The sequence below is a fragment of the Clarias gariepinus genome, chromosome 13 (assembly GCF_024256425.1).
Source record: "Clarias gariepinus isolate MV-2021 ecotype Netherlands chromosome 13, CGAR_prim_01v2, whole genome shotgun sequence".
Lineage (NCBI taxonomy): Eukaryota > Metazoa > Chordata > Actinopteri > Siluriformes > Clariidae > Clarias > Clarias gariepinus.
In genome coordinates this window covers 18328756-18346027 of record NC_071112.1, presented here as the reverse complement: position 1 = coordinate 18346027, position 17272 = coordinate 18328756, and the positions used below count along the sequence as shown (strand labels likewise).

General features: G+C 36.4%; 2 protein-coding genes across 2 annotated transcripts in view; one reads left to right on the top strand and one right to left on the bottom strand.

Moving 5' to 3' along the window:
* tmem63c (transmembrane protein 63C) overlaps positions 1-3543 on the top strand; it is a 36228-nt gene extending 32685 nt beyond the window's left edge. The window contains exons 20-23 of the mRNA XM_053509580.1: positions 313-480; positions 679-794; positions 1180-1254; positions 1460-3543. Of these exons, the coding sequence (XP_053365555.1) occupies positions 313-480; positions 679-794; positions 1180-1254; positions 1460-1684 (584 nt within the window). The 3' untranslated portion in view covers positions 1685-3543. The remainder of the gene's footprint in view (positions 1-312; positions 481-678; positions 795-1179; positions 1255-1459) is intronic.
* Positions 3544-9309: 5766 nt separating this feature from the next.
* ngb (neuroglobin) lies at positions 9310-13726 on the bottom strand. The gene is made up of 5 exons (XM_053510043.1): positions 13411-13726; positions 13042-13254; positions 12330-12438; positions 12098-12217; positions 9310-11928 (listed from the first exon to the last, which is right to left on the bottom strand). The coding sequence occupies exons 2-5, from the start codon at positions 13137-13139 to the stop codon at positions 11776-11778; spliced, it is 480 nt and encodes a 159-aa protein (XP_053366018.1). The 5' UTR covers positions 13140-13254; positions 13411-13726; the 3' UTR covers positions 9310-11775.
* Positions 13727-17272: the final 3546 nt, after the last annotated feature.

Below are 17272 nucleotides of genomic sequence, written 5' to 3'. Positions count from 1 at the left end.
GAGCCGTCTAGCCAAGAGCCAGACGCCCACTCCACACCTGTTCTGTCACCAGCATACATTATGACTGTTTATTTACTACGCCGCAGTCCACAATCATCATTTTTCCCCTCCTAATACAGAGGTCATTTGGCATGTGCTTTCTACCTCAGGCCTTGCAGTTGGTTTGAACTTGACACATGAACCTGACTGACAGTTTCCCATCCCACTGTGATCTTTACATCTTTGCATCATAGTTTCATAAACAGGCATTGCTCATGTTCTGAGAATTAATTTTTTGCCATATTGGTAATAAGAGTGATCGACCTGTTTTAGGGCTGTTGTACCTGATTCTGAAGCACATGGTTGACCGGTATAACATCTACTATGCCTACATCCCGACCAAGCTGAGCCAGCACATCCACTCGGCTGCTATCAAGCAGGTGCTTGTGGCACCAATTCTCTGCATTTTTTGGCTTCTCTTCTTCTCTGTGCTTCGACTCGGTAAGATGCCAGTAAACAAAACACAATTCAGTGTGCGTTTTACATATTCTTTCTAAATGACTCAGTTTTATCATTTAATTATATATTTATTTTGTAGAATAATTTCTAAGTTTGTAGTTTTGCAGGAAAATGAATCTGCTGGGCGACAAAGAACTTTAACTGTGTAATATCCTTATTGTATAACTGGTGTGTTTTCAGGTCCGATGCGACCCATCACTCTTTTCACGTTCATTTCTGTACTTTTGTGCATCATCTTTGCCCTCTTTGGAATATGTCTAAAAAAACTACAGCCAGACAGATCAACAAGCTATCAGGTAAGCCATGGATACATGTGGTGTCATGTCCTTTTGTTATTTTAGACCTGAAGTACATTTTTATATAATGCATTTGTAATTACCAGCTATGAACTTTTGCTATAAGTGCATTTTGTTGAACATACTGTATAACAGTATACGTATAGGCCAGGGGTAGCTCAGTGGTTAAGGCATTGGACTACGGTTCGGAAGATCCCAGGTTTAAACCACACAACCACCTAGTTGCCACTGCTAGGCCCTTGAGCAAGGCCCTTAAACCTTTAACTGCTCAGATGTATAATGAGATAAAAAAAATAAAATAAAATGTAAGTCGCTTTGGATTAGATCGTCTGCCAAATGCCTAAATGTAATGTAAATAACATTCACGCATTGCCAATTTTTTTAGATGTCAGATACAACCACAGAAGGAGCCTACAGCGATATGGAGAGAAGTACAGCATCCACCACGACTACTGCTAATGTATATGTTTACTGAATTTTAACTTGCATTCTTAAAACATTATCTGCTGTCCATTGATACTAACTAAAATATTTGAATGAACCCTTAATATAGCAGTTGTTAGTGTCCACCTACTCACCACTATCACTATCATACCACTTAATCTGACACAGAAGACATTGAAAACTGTAATATTCTTTCTCTTTCTCTCAAACCCTTTGCAAAGCTCTTTGTAGCCTCGGTCTTATTGGAACCGGAGCTGGGTCTGACACCAATGCCCTCGCCTGCCCACCAGAGTTATGGCACCATGGGCAACTGCCAGGCCTCAGTCCATGAGGAAGAGGTGGCAACTGGGAAAGATGTGGAGGAGACAGTGGAGACAGAGCTTGAAGACATACCAAGACCTGTCTGCTCCAGTTCTTTGATGGACAGCCCAGTGGACTACCAGTGACACCCACTCACCTCTACCAGCAAAGTGAAAGCCCCCTGCCTCACCCTAATTTGAGGTTGTTACTGAGGCACAATGCTGCATTTTTTTCCCCTCCAAAAAACATTTCGGGAATGGATCTGGCACAATGTGTGGCCACGTAGTCTCTCTTTATTCTTTCACAATCTTTCTTGATCTTAAGTCTTTTGTCTTCTTCTGTCAGCATCTGTTTTTCTTGTGCCCTTCTTGAGGCTGATGTTGTCCCGCACCATTGCTGATGGAACTGGACCCTCTGCTTTTGAAGAGTTTGTCCTTGGCTCTGCTGATTTCTAAGGTCATGTCCTAACTAGTGTTTTTTTGAGCTTGTTCTATGTGATTCCCAAAACTTGATCCAGTGCACTTCTGCTTAGACCGGATGTCAATGCAAATGGCCATGGGACATAAAATATTTGTATTTGTTACTTGTTGCCTATTAATAAGGCTTTTTCCCCTTGAAGTTTGGGGTTTATCTGAAGGTGTACAGAATCGCTTTTCATTGAAGGAATGTTGTGCTTAATTATTATTATTATTATTATTATTATTATTATTGTTGTTGTTATTGTTGTTGTTGTTGTTTGGGGCATTTAACTGTGTAATTTTGAGTTTTCTTTTTTGCACCAAGAGTCCAGCAAAGATCTTCATCAATCTTCACCCTGCCTGCTACAACTTTGTATTTTTTATCCTTCACTGCATACTTCTGTTTGTAGTCCAAAAAGGAACAAAAGTCACAATTATCCATGCAGCGGAAATTTATATATTTAACTAGAACAAGATAAACATTAAATCGAGGAACATACTGTAGTATAATAAGGAAAAATAAAAAATTAAAACTAATAGCCCCTTAAGCCCCCTAAAACTCTTAATGACAAATTAGTGAATTATCTCAGCAATTGATTTGTTAGATATAACATTTAAAGTAAGCCTTAAGAGAAAAAAACATTATTAGATATGTATCATTATTAGGAATATACATCCCTTCATTATTACATTGAATATTAATATTGCATTGCATAAGGGCTTCAACACTGCATGTTGTCATAAAAGCTATTTTTCTTACACAAAATCTGTTGCAGTCTGCAGCACTCTCAATTTGGTGAAGTGTTGCCCCAGCTACTATACCATTCTAATGCTTTTTGTAAGTTTTTTGTACTACACGTGTTGCTGCTACAGGTTACAGTGCACGACTGGTTGGGAAAGGGGTGGGTGGGTTTTCTTGCCAAACTGAATGCAAACGAATGTTTGTTTTGTGCTCTCTTGCTGTGCCTTGAAGAGAGATTTAGGAGAAAAAAAAACTTTTTTAAATGTCCGACAATCCAGCATGGCCTGTGATATGCTGCATGGACTGGTGACAACAGAGCAGGAGACAACGAAGTGCCAAAAAGTCCAGTACATATTTCATTTACACAGTTACTTACGCAATGATCGCCTTAGCACTTCCATCCAAGGAACCCATCATTTCTCTCATAAAGCACAACATCCAGCCTCACATCCACATTTATCTAGCTCTTTTCGATTCTGCACACTTATTTTGATAAACAGTACAACACCCTGAAAGATGCAGACTGAATATTAAATCGATTCATTTGATGAATTTGTGCTAACTGTACTTATTAGCATCCGGTGTATAGAATTTGTTTTCTTCACCCAGTGGAAGTTTGTGGGCTGTAAGGTTTCAATGTATAACAGGGAGCACATTGCAGGGTGAGTTACAGTACTATGCCGCATCCCGCTGTACCGTATCTCACTACATCAAAAAATTATAAACAATAAAATACAACTGCAAACAACATATCAATCGTATGTTCTTCAACAATGAGGCTGTGGTCTTTAAAAATTGCTAAAAAGACTTAATAGTGTAAATTGCATGGAGTATGTTTCATTTAATCATGTGCAACAGCACCATGAATGCATTTTTATGAAAAATACACAGAAGTACGGAATCATGGGTTCTTGGTTGTTAGCACCACACTACACATTGACTCAGTGACAGATTACACAGCAAAGTTAGTTCACCCATACATTGATGTAAATATATATATATATATATATATTTGATACCACATTATCAGCAGTGTTGTAGGCAATACAGTCTGCCAAATGCCTAAATGTAAATGATGTAAATGTAATACAGTATATGAGAAATAAGAAGTGCCATACATAATCTAATCATTGTTTTTTCCTCCAAAATGACTTTACATGAAAAAGATGATATGTGATAATATAAACAGACAGAAAAAAATAAACATAAGCCTGTAGGTAATCTTTTGTATACAAAAAAAAACTGTGTACATAATAGTTTTTTGCCATCTGCCATTGATAACCATTATATATTATATAATTAATTGCTTAGTGTTAACAATAATATAACTGTTTTAATATAATGAGCAGCAATGACAGCATACCCCTGACGGTATGTGAAAGGTTTTAATTTTAAATTAAAACCAATACACTGTTAAAACATTCCGGGGGGGTTTTTTAGCCTAAGGTGGAAATGTTATGATTCTATAAAAAATTTACTGGTTATAGAATATACAGTAGGTTAAAAAGCAGAGCTTCAATCAACGCTAAAGATATGAACCATCAGTTATATGACTATGTTTATCATATCAAGTCACACAGATTAGTTTTGCATTATAGCCAATAGATTGCTGTAAAATGTTTCGATTTTTCAATCTGGGGAAAAATCAGTTGATAAATACCTGATCATCCTGATAATTTTTCCTAAATTCTAGCAGAATTTAGAATCATAAACAACAGCACTTTAATGAACACTTTCAAGCTGGTTACTTTAGTTGTAATAAAAAAATATGCATTACATTTGCTATAAAACCATGCAACTGGTAATAATATTTTTAGGATTAGCAGGAAGTCAAAATGAGGTTGAGAGTTCCCACCATCTTATTACTGTATGTCATGGAATCCTCATTTAAATATTTTAAAAATAGGGGTTTGATGGTTGTTTGTTTGTTTGTTTCTAAGCCCTCATTTAAAAAAAAAAATCACCCTGGCCACATCTCCGCAACTGGAAATAAACTGAAAATCAAAATGGAGATTTTTGAACCAGGAATCTAAAAATATGCACAAATCATCCAAAAACTGATTTAATATGATGGTCACATATTTACAGTAATATGGTACATTATGGTGCGTTGACCCTTGGCATGTTCATACACATTCTGTAGGAACCAGAAGTTAAAGTGACTAAGGCTAGATTTATCAAACTCATCTGTACTGAAATAATATAGATACAGTATCATAACTGTAATGAGATCTTTCTGCTAGTTGTTTAACATCCCCTAAAATCTCATTTGATCATTTATTTATTTTCCTTAATTTTTACATTTTAGTATATCTCATTATTTGTTAGAATAAAAAATTGCAGCTACCAGTGTTTTTATGTCCTTTGAGAACATTAGGGGGTTCTATGTTTAATGTGTAATCACAAAAATAACGATAATCACAAAATGACAGGTAACATGATATCTAGAAAATTGCATTGACATTTAAGCAGTTATTTGAAGGTTAGCTCAATAATACCATTTCCATTTTGGCTTTAAACATTAGGCCTGCAATCAATGTCAAAATTGTTTGTCGTGTGTTTCTTAAAACACTAAATGGCGGTTCTTAAATGAATCTTCTGCTGAGAAAGTTGAAACCTCAAAACTACCAATTATGCTTTCATAGTACATCATGTGCTGTTACCATTGAAGAAGCTAATATTATAGGATGAAGTGGTGAGCCGAACGAAACACGCTCTCAAAAGTTTTGCTTCACTGACTGCTTCATGGCCTTTTATTCAGGATTTTGTCCTCTATAAATATGTGTTCCCTTATTTTCTTTTTAAACTGTCACCACAACAGTAGGTTACCATAAAAAGTACTTGAGACAAGTCATCTTCCAGAGCGGCAAGTGATGGAAATTTCCAAGAAAATAACGATGGAGTTTGGAAAAGACAAATCATATTCAATGTGTTCCAGCAACAAATGCCTATGGAAATATGGGATATATTCATAATAAAAACTGGAGAATATGTAATTTATTGACCATTATTGATTGAGGATTGTTCATCTTTTATGTGTCCATCTGACAGGGAAAATATGTAGGAAATTGCTTAATTATGCTTATTTTACTATCTTAATATCTTTCTCAGGTCTGTGGTTAAAATGCAAATGCATACATACTTAAAAGGTCTTTGGAATAAAAAGGAAAATGTATTTCTATCCGTAATCCCGTCTTTCCATTTCTGCTATATTAATGTGGTTCTCTGCAAGCTGCTGAGCTTGGCTATGTTGACCAAAAAGATCTATCAATGGTTGATCTGCCACTGTGAGTAAAATTAAGTTAAGGAGTTTGCTACATAACAAGATTACTAATTGCTTATTGTTTGTCACCTGTGTACTTGGAAATGGCACCCAACCCTAAAAAGTAGCTTGACTAACAGTGAAGATGGTGGTTGCGTTGTGGCTATGACTATAGATTAAAGTAAATGAGAACTGTTGTGGTTGTACGTTTTGAAATAACTCAAGCACCCTTTAAGTACAGTAGGAGGGAAGGACATTATTCACATAGGCGTTTTACCCTATCGCACCACACACTTGCGCCGAAATGGTCGAGTGAATTTCCGAGTAACTAGATATGTCTGTCGCCATTTAGTGAATGAGTGCAAGAGTTCAGCGGCACCCAACTTTACAGTTAGTGGGAGTGCTGCTAACTGAAAACCATTCAGGCCTTTAACGAGAGCCACTGATGTGGTTGTGCTTCTGCTTCACTTTACCACAGACAAGAACTCGACATGCAGCAAACCAAGGCTATTGCTTTCATGAGAGCAGTTCAGTAAAGCCCAAGTCTTCATTTAACTGTCATTCAAGTGTTAGTGAAGCACGCAAGAAGGCTCGAAATAGCGTATACTGCATTAGAGTGTTTAATGAGGAAGTTCATAAGCCTTCATGTGAGGCGTCTGATGCCCGTCAGAACGGACCTACGTGTTCAGAAATAAGTTTTAAGTTCTACAAAGGCTCATTCCTCAGCTGAATTACAATTCCCCAGTGGCTGCATGGCTTAAATGTGGCTGACTTTATGCTGGTACTCGACTCTAATGTGTTCTGCTGGAGCAGTGTGTCTGCATACGAAACAGGAGACTGTGTTGTATGTATGCAACCTTATTACAGTAAGTGTGTGTTTGTCCCAGATTAAAAAAAAATTATTTGCTGTCAGAGGAAAACAGAATACCAAATTAACATTATTAATTCACCTTTACTTGTATGTCTTTAGATGCCAAAAGTAAACAATGATCTCTCATATGTTTCCTCAAACACACATGCCTAAACTGTCAGCATCAAAGAGGGAAAGATATCTGTTTGACATTTTCAGTCTCCCAAGCAACCTTTCTAACAGTCAGGCTTTAAAAGGTGAAGCCCCAGTGGACCACACTGTGAAGCTTTCTCCATATACTAAACATAAAAAGCCCTCATACATTGTGCTACTACCTGATGATTCCACAAAAATAAGAGGTTTGTTATTTTTTAACAAAAAAGCAGACGGCTACCATCATGATCACTTGAAACACTTTTCTTTTGGGCATGTTGTACTGTAGATTATAGACTGCAGTTGGTACTATAGGTGAATGGAAATATAAATAGTGTATTTGGATGATAATGATAATGAAGCTAATGTAATTTATTATTACAGTACATTGAGTTTTTAAACTTTGTTTAGTGTATTTGACTATAGAGTTTTTAGTGAGTCTATGGAGAGTTTTGTTCATCAGGCAAAAAAATAAAATAAAAAATCAGAAGAAATTAACCAGTTGACATAAAGGGTATAGCCCCAACATGTTTTTTTGCATTTGGTTATACATGGGCAGGTATGTAGTCTGCAATGCATTAATGAAATCGCTAGAGAGATATAGATGAGTGGAGATGGGGTCTTGGCAGTGGCTATGCTGCAGAAGGATATTCTCATTAGAAAGAGAGAACATTAACAGCACGGACTGTAAGGTGTCAGCAGTTTCACTGTGGAAGGTGTGATATAGCTCATGAACCTATAGGAAGCCATACAGAACTGCACAGCTCCCACATAACATTTTAAAAGTCTGCATACATATTAGGTGGATTACAACATTTGCTAAGGGCTATCAACTTATATTAACTCTGTAGCACTTTTCTCTCCTGTTAGTTACCATACTTGGTAAAGTATTCATAGGAGTGAGTATTAGCAGACACTTAAACTGATGGCTGCATTGCTGAGTGATCCCTTGTAAAAAAAATAAAATAAAATGCAATAACACAGCTGTCTTAAACCCAAGTGTCATGACCTAAGCAGATCAGATAAGTCAGTATGCACTTTAGCTATGCCAGCCCTCCAATCCCTGCATCGCCCTTTACTGGCGCCCTTCAGTCTTTAATAAAGAGCGTCAGTCTACAAAGATACAAAAAACGCACTTCAGACCTTCTTGTGCTCAGCATCGCAGCCGTTGCTATGGAAATTTTCAGTGCCCTGCTTCCAAAACATGCTGCAGACTTTCTAAAAATATTTATTCTTTATTTCCTGATAAAAAAATTTACCTGATCTAACATTTCAGGACAGATATCATATTACATGATCATACCTTACCTGAATTATTATTATTATTATAATTAATATTATTGTTATTATTATTGTTGGTTCTATTATTATTATCGTTGTTATTGCCGTTCATGTTATAGTTGTAGTAAAATTGAGGCAACCAATTAATATAACATACATAAGTGTTAATAAATATTATTTAAAAAAACTTTGTATAATGAATTTATATAATAATTATTTTATATATATTTATATAATAAATATAATATTCATATTTTTTCATTTTATAATTATTATTTTTTATTTCGTATATGATGCCGATATTTACATAAAGTAAATACTTGTTTCCAATATGCCCTGAGACCAGTTAATTATTAATATGCCATGAATTTATTTGGACTTTATAACTTTATAATTTAACATAAACATTCATTAACAAACATTTTTTTTTCTGTGATCTGATATATATATATATATATATATATATATATATATATATATATATATATATATATATATATATATATACACTGTATATATATATATATTCAGATCACAGAGAAAAGAATACTACTAAGGTGTAACTTAGGAACTGTAGATGTCTTTATGCTAGGAGTGAGAACAGAAACTGATATGAAATGTGTGGGAGGCAGATCTAGGCTTGTATGGGCAGTTGGGACTGTATCTAGACCTGACAGCACTGCAAGTGACATTTACAATAATGCAGTATAATTGAACCCAGATAAACCTCAACACCTCGACAAATCCACAGAAACAGTGGACTGTGTTAATTGCATGACTTTGACCCATCATAAATATTGAACAATATCACTGTCAAATGGGTTTAGTGAACTTGAGATAGATCAAGAGCAATCCAAGCCCATTGTTACTTCTTAAACCCACAATTTATTGAACACACACAACAAACTATCATGAGAAATGACTGATGATCAGACTGTTATATAATTCTATATAAGCCGGAGAGGAAAACAGCACCACCAATTGCTTTATCATTGGAATGAGATGCTTGAACTTGAACAGCAAAATGACACATAGAGTATTCTTTATTCATGTCATTGAAATACAGGAGCTCTAAACAAATCCTGACAGAAACGATTTACAGAGCCCAGTATTATGTGTGTTACAGCATGTTTGAAGAAACATAAGATGTACAGTGTTTGTGAAGCGTGAATATTTTTTGGTTGAGGAGTCAGGTCATATCATCGCTGTTCTCAGCAGCTACATGAGTGAGGTAGACATCCAATTCAGTTACAGAATATTGAGAGAATAAAGAACACTATTGAATTAAATGTAACAATACACTCACAGAACAATTCACAGATAAATAGATCAACACAAAAAACATAACACAGCCCAATGTTTATAGGGCTATGTGAATATCTACACTTTCAAAAACTTTCAAGAACCATCAACATTCACATTCTTCATTAAATATATTAATATTAATTTCACTGTTGTTACTGAATAATTACAATTGTTCCTGAATAATATGCTTTAAGATGAGTAACTGTATGATAAACAAGAGGTCACTGTGAGGTCACACCACCAGAGATTGCAAAAACATGATATTGGTGCTAAAAAGTGTCTCACTACAGTAGGTGTAGTGTCTATCATGTTTTTGAATTAAAAAAATTCAAAACTTAATTGTCATTTGCTGTGGATGAAACTTGGATAAAATGCCAAATTGTTAAGATATTGCAACATGTATTTTACAAGGTTACAACCACTGCAATTTTTTGTTTGTTTAAAAAAAATCCTTAATTTCGCTAGGGAGGTTTTATTTTAAGCAACACTCTTACAGGTCATGTGCTTTTAGAAGCTTACACCAATTTTAGTAACAATACTCATAAAGAAATATTAATAATTTGCATTTTAAATTATTATTGTATGAAGCAAGACAGTATAACACTGAAAAATGGACATTTTGGGGGCACATATAAAATCATCTCTCCAAAACATCTGAGGTTAGCAGCTTGAAATATTATAAAGATTGGTCACTTCCATGTTAAATAAATTTTAAAAGTAGCTTCTTTGGTGCACACATTTTTAATATTAAATGTATAACAAAAATAAATAAATAAAGTAATCACCAATACTGTCTTTTGGCTGTTTAGGGTGAATTAAATCAGGGAAAGATCATTTTCTGCACTTGATGTCATTGTTATTCCAAAGCATCCTTTATATCCTTTTAAATATATTCAGTCCATACTTTACAGAAGAATGTTATACAGCACCACTTAATAATAATAGTATACCAATATCTATTCACGTACACACCAAAATACAAAAATAGACTGTAAATACAGTACTGTAACACCAAGAAAGAAGAACTACACAACATGACAGTACCTTGAATAAAGTTGTGCAGAAATAACATGTAATGGTTTACATGATGTCATTGTAACTTGGCACATGGTAAGATGCTTGGCATTTTTATTAAGTGTAGTAAAATTTCCTATATAAAGAGAACCATAATTTCTGTTAGAATTTTAAACTATGTATAGCAGCAAACAGAAAATCATCGCTTTTAACATACTAGGGCTCACATTTAGAGGCCATGGTCCATGTGCCATGTGTCCAACATTGCTGTTTATGACTTATGAACAAGCCATTTAAAACAGCTTCAACTAAAATAAAATATAAAACTTTTTACAAATCCAATTTGTATTTTACTGGTTAAATTAGTACCAGTAAGGCGATCAATTACACAAGCTTAGTGCTAGATTAGTGTCATTGAATCAGTGTATGCCATAACAGTCTCTTCTCGTTAAGTAACAGTCTCTTGTTCACATGTTTTGTTAGTCTACAAAATAAATAATTAAATGTAAGGTAATAATGTGGCATGGAAAATAACAGTCTCTAATATCGTATTATTTGTGATGATTCTTAGCCTTGTTAGTCATAAGTAATAATCCCGATATTTACTGTAAGATTATCCCTTTTTCCTTTTTTGCTAAAAAAACTTTATTGACTGCTTATTTGTCCTTGTTAGAGAGAACATTTTACTTTCACACAAGGAGAGAAAAGTAGAAAATATTTATAATTCAGATGAAGGTTCATAATAATTTAAATAACATTTAATTTTGTAGATTGGGATTTGATTTAAGTTTCAAGAGACAAAACAGTCGAGCCATTTTTGCTCAAAGTTAAAGAGGCTGATGGTGCATAGTCAAATCTGTTTCATGACATTTATATAGAAACATCAAAAACAGCACAACAGCCATTAAAGTTAGGAGACACATTGAGCCATTATATACAAGGCAAGGTCCAGTTGCAAGGCCTCAGCCTTAAACTGTTTCATATTTGTGTTTTGTGTCTGTATTTTAAACCTACAAATTATTGCACCAATAGTACTCATCATCTCTAACCACTTTATCTACAAATATATCAGACGTCATATGTTAGAGATACTTGGCGTGTAAGTTCACAACTCGGCCCAAAGGACTGACAAGGTTGTCTCTAGCCCAGCTTTACGGTAAGTCTTACTCTGCTTAGTTGGACTTGTGTTCTCCGTTCTTTGCCCAGCCTCTGGTCATGGCAGCCACCACGATTGTGTACAAGTTGAGCCAAGCCTGGCGCAGGGCAGCTGTGTAGCTCGTTCCAAGATTGCACTGCAGCATGTAAAGCAGGGCCTCTCCAACCAACTGACCAACGGAAACAGACATGAGGTCTGACTGAATTGTTCCTTAGACTTACTACTGATATTTCTAAAAGATATTATAAAGAATAGGACCATTCATTGACCACATTGATTTATCTAGCCTCATTCAGAGGATTTGTAAATGAACATGTTTGGATCACTATAAAACTTACAGCAAAGGACTGCGTTTTGACACCAACAGCTTGGTGCTTCTTGCCCAGGTTCAACAAAAAGTCATCCAAAGAATCCAGGTCATCGAGTTGATTGACAGCTGCATCAATCACCAACATCACCTGAACACAAATTGGATTCATGTTTTTTTAGAACCGAAATATCTGTTTTGGGCATCAAAAAGTAATTGTGAGAATTAATCTCCTGCAATTAATGGTAAACAGTATTTCTCACCTTAGTGACATGATCCAGGAACTCTGGGCTAGACAGACACTCAGGCACTACTCCACACTTGGTCTTATAGTCAAAGAGGTTTAGGAGAGCTGGGTCCAGTTCAAACAACCTATAAGACACACTGATACTTTATATTGGCTATATATTAGACAGAATCATTGACACTGGTGGTAGTCTGCACCTTTCAGGCAACTAATTTGAACTAAAATAGAGATAGATCTTGCTTTTGCCTGTCGCCAAGCAACAAGTCAAGCCTCTGGCTGAAGTGCTGCAGAAGCACCAGGCAGCCGCAAAATGAGAGTGGACGTTTGACATGCTTGTTTACTTTGGATAGGTAAGGTGTTTCAAGATAGATCACAGTTAACTACTTCTGTCATCGAGAGTCTTGTATTGTTCATTAAAACTGTCATATTGAATTAGTATTTAATTAATAGGCTGTTATTGAATCAGCGCAAACTGACAGTTACTAATGAACGAAGTAATATGTGCTACATTTCATCAATAACAATGATACTAGATCAATAAGAAATTAATAAGAAAGTTGTAACTCAGGACAGCATTATTTTAAAAAGTCTTCACTCATGACTTACAAAATAAAAGAATAATAAATAAATAATTAAATAAATAAATAATTAAACCAGTCACCATATATCCCAACAAGTAACTGTTTCTGATCATGTAATAATATGGATGTTAAGCATTTATACACTACCTGGTAAACAGGACGATGCCGTGAGGTACCTTATTCTTGCCGAGGCTCTCCCAGCTGTCCCGGATCAGCTCCTTGTCTTTGCCTGAGAGTTTCTCCATGTTTTCACTTTAGTGAAGATGTTACTCTGTCTTAACTTGTACAAGAATACCGCATCAAATTTGGTGTCCTCTAAATCAAATCAAGACAAGATCCACAGTTCCCATTTCCTTAATCCTATAAGAAAAATCTTGGTTGAGAAAAAGAGCGGCAATAGGCTACAAGTTGTAAAGAAAATAAAATCCTTTAGAAACCCGAAAGAGTCTTGAATAATATCTTAATTTAATTGCCCTAGCATCCTATCAATGCATGACGTGTGCTCAGGTGACATACCTTTGATGTTTTTTGCTCTAGAGTGACCTCGCTTTCTCTGTGGCTTCCTCTCAGGCTTTGGGAATTCAGGGTGTTCAGTGTGAATATGTGCATGTAAAGCCTTGCGTTTAGTCTCTCTCTCTCTCTCTCTCCTTTACTCACTCACTCACTCACTCACTCACTCTCTCACTCAGTTCCCTCTCCCCTTGCTGAAGCTTGCACTCTCACACAGCCTAGTTTGATGTGCAGTCAAAGATGGCAAGGTTGCAAAGTCGATATCTGCCACTATTAGCCCATCTGTATCAAGCTGTCTCATCTTTCTATCTCTTGCACTTGCACTAAATTCCATATTACATGTTCTTGTCCTCCTATAATGTATGCTCAAACAAACAGCCAACAGACAGAGAGAATCTGTGGCTCATAATGCTCTTAGCATTAGTAAAATGAAGATGTAATGAGGCACAGCTCCTCCTGCAGGTGACACCATGGCTATTAACTCAAAAGAAATCTTATTTTTAATATTTTTTAAATATAATATGCCAGATGGACACTGTGATGCCACAAAATTCATGAAAATACCCCTAAAAACACATTAAGCAGATTATCCTAGGAATCAAAACCCCATAAGTGTATAATATGTTTTATAAGTATATTGCAAAATTACATCAAAAATGACTTTGCCCATGTCAATGTAATTCAGTTTATAAAAAAGCATAAATAAATTAATACATTTTAAATATGCAGAACATCTGAAGGATGTTCAACCCCTGTTCAAACTGTGTACCCAATATTGGTGTGTGTGTGCGTGTGTGTGTGTGCGTGTGTGTGTGTGTGTGTAGAGAGAAAAATTTATACTTTATCTTTGCTTAAAACCTGTTAAATATTTTAATTCAGTTTACATCAAGACAAGCAAGGATATTCTAACTGATTTTAGTCTGTGTTAAACAAAATCTCATTCGCTTCAACTGAAGTGCATGTTTTTTTGTTACCTGTTCATTTATCTAGTAACTGGAATTCCTCTTCACTGAGTTCAAAAGACAAATTGACTGCATGCACAAGGTTGAGTGAAGTGCTGTCATCACTAGGGACAATCTGTCAGGAAACTGAGTGTGCTTGGAAATGACAGGGTAGCAGGAGAGAGCACAGTTGCCATGACGACCTTGCAGGAGCCCTTGAACTTTCCATCATGTGATGCTAAATGCTTAGGCCAAGCATGTCTCTCAGATCTCAAGCTGCACAGTATCTTGACTATATGCATTAACCGCTAAACACTAAATCTGTTGCTTATGGAAACGTGATGTTCAGCTCCTCTGAACAGGTTCCATTCAATGATTAAAATAAGCAACATTAGCATATTCTGACATGCTCCACTGAGATGCTCCATGGAGTACTTCAATTTTGTTTAATAATATTATATGTGGCGGGATTATAGTTTTTGTAAATTATCTATGTAAAAGAACATCATCTCTCTCGTCACAGAAAAAAGGCAAACGGAGCTCAAACAGCACCCTGGACAGCACTAAATTGCTCCAGAAAGTATGGGGTAGGGCAGTGTGGCTCGGCTTACTGGAATCAGCGATTGTGATTATTTACCATCTACCTGTCGACCACTCCTTATAAAAGGGTCCGGACGGCACATGCCACTGAGTTAAAGTATGCATGTGTCTCATAGCGCTCTATCCATTTCCTGCAGAATGCTGCTGTAAGTTCCTCACCGTCACTGAACAAGTCAGACCTGTGGACTACCGTCTCTTTCCCCCACGTTGCAACGCAGCGAAAGACTTAATGGCAGTGCAACATCAGGAACTAAACAAGCTACTAGACCAGTTCCAGGATGTGTGCTCCACCGACCCGGGGCTCACAGACCTGGTATGGCATGACATCAAAATACCACCTGCCATGATGATTAGGCAAATGCGGTACCAAGCCCCGGAGGGCTGTCGCCATGCCGAAGCAACATGCTTCAAGGTGGCATTATAGAGGAATCAACTAGCCACTGGTCAATCTCCATAGTGATGGTCCCTTAACCCGACGGCTCGATCATGCTATGCAATAACCTCCGCCACCTGAACCAGATTTCACAGTTTGATGCTTCCCAGCTGCCACAGGAGGATGATCTCATCGATCATCGCAGAAAAGTCCAATTTAATTCCACCCTGGATCTTACCAAGGGATACTGACAGGTAGCCCTAATCCCAGAAGCAAAAGAACACAGCCTTTAACACGGAGCAAGGACACTGGCAGTACTGTATCTTTCATTTCAGGCTCCACAGAGCCCTGGCCACCTTATTGCTCCACCACCATCCTGTCACAAGATTTGATGGAGAGGAACACCCAATCTTGCATGTGAGTAGGAAGCTGACATCAGCAGAGCAAAAATATGCCACAATAGAGCAAGATAGGGCCCGAAAAGTATGCACATGTCTCATATACCGCTCTCCTCTGCCCACAGACTTGGGTACCTACTGTACAAGATCCCCTGCGTGCACACTATGCCAAGGAGCAACCTGCGCACCTGCGTCTACACTTGCGCCAGGCACGGATCGTCACCCTACAGCTGTATCTACTGCCGACCACCTTCACCCACTGGCAAGCACCTGATCAACATGTGTGTGTCTTTGTCTCACTATTTTATTTCTGCATGTTAATAACACCACATCCTGTGTTTGCACCGCACCTGTGCCTCCCTGTGTCCATGATTTCCATGCCCACTATAAGCTAAACAGCTTAAAAAAAAAACACAAATTGAAGATCCTTTCAGGTTTATATACTTATATTTTTGATGTATATAAAAGGAAAAACTTATTGAAAATACATTGAAGCACAATGACTTAATTTATTATCTAATATTAATGCAAGGTCAAAGGTATACAGAGCATTCAGCGTACTTATTATTGCCAAATAACATTTTTGAGCCTAGAACTGACCAACGGGAGCAGTTGGGGCTGCTTCAGTTGGTCAGTTGTGGTTCCGACTGCTACTGTTGGTCAGTTGTGGGACAGAGGCTTTTATATGGGGCTGCCTTTGGTCAGTTGGGCTGCTTCAGTTGGCCTAGAACTGACCACCTGAAGCAGCTCCATATCCAAGTAAAAGGCCTCTGCTCCACAACTGACAACTTCAACCTTCACTAAAGTTTGTAGGTGGCCCTACAGACAAAAAAAGTTTTGAAAATAAAAAAATACACTTCCTGTTTAAAGTAGATTATTACATTCTGCACATGACTGTTCATTACGACGGAGTATAAAGGCCAATATTGAATGAAAAAAAAAGAAGAGAGGGGGACACGCAGAAAGTTAAAAACTTGAAATTTTCAAGAAAAAAAAAATCAAGAAAAAAATGGAAATTTCTTAGAAAAAAGCTAAAAAAATTCAATAAAAGTTTTTTTAAAGTTTAAGTCAAATATCTGTAGGGTTTTTCTATCAATGAAAGTATCTGCATATATACTTTGCAAGGTTGAGCAGACATCAATTGCTTTGCATTATGCCTGGAGTGGAAGATCTAATCAAACTTTACTTTTCATTTGGATTAGGTAAAAAGGAAATACCTGTTATTTTAGCCCAGAAAGAGCAAGTTCTGGCCAATGTACAGGCGAAACCTTGTCAGTTGAATTTTGGTAAATTTGAACTTTTGAGGAAATTAATATACTTTTAGAAAAATAAACCGCTCTAAAAATGTTTTCCCATAAATTCCTTAAATTCCTTAAGATTCTTAGCTCCCAAAAGGGGGTTTTACTTGGTCCCCTTCTAAAAAGAGAATGCTCTATTTTAACACTCTAAAATACCATATTTGAATGTTCTGAGCAAAAAGGAAACATTTAGTTTGATAGATGGAACTTTTTTTAAATTATATGGAAAATATATGCTACAAAAGATTTATAAGACTT

Excerpts from the sequence above, each read along its gene's own strand:
- ngb (XM_053510043.1), bottom strand. The coding sequence starts at position 13,139 with ATGGAGAAACTCTCAGGCAAAGACAAGGAGCTGATCCGGGACAGCTGG. Across the intron at positions 12,218-12,329 it reads TCCTGGATCATGTCACTAAG|GTGATGTTGGTGATTGATGC; the intron begins GTGAGAAATACT and ends ATTTGTGTTCAG. Across the intron at positions 11,929-12,097 it reads TCAAAACGCAGTCCTTTGCT|TTGGTTGGAGAGGCCCTGCT; the intron begins GTAAGTTTTATA and ends TCCGTTGGTCAG.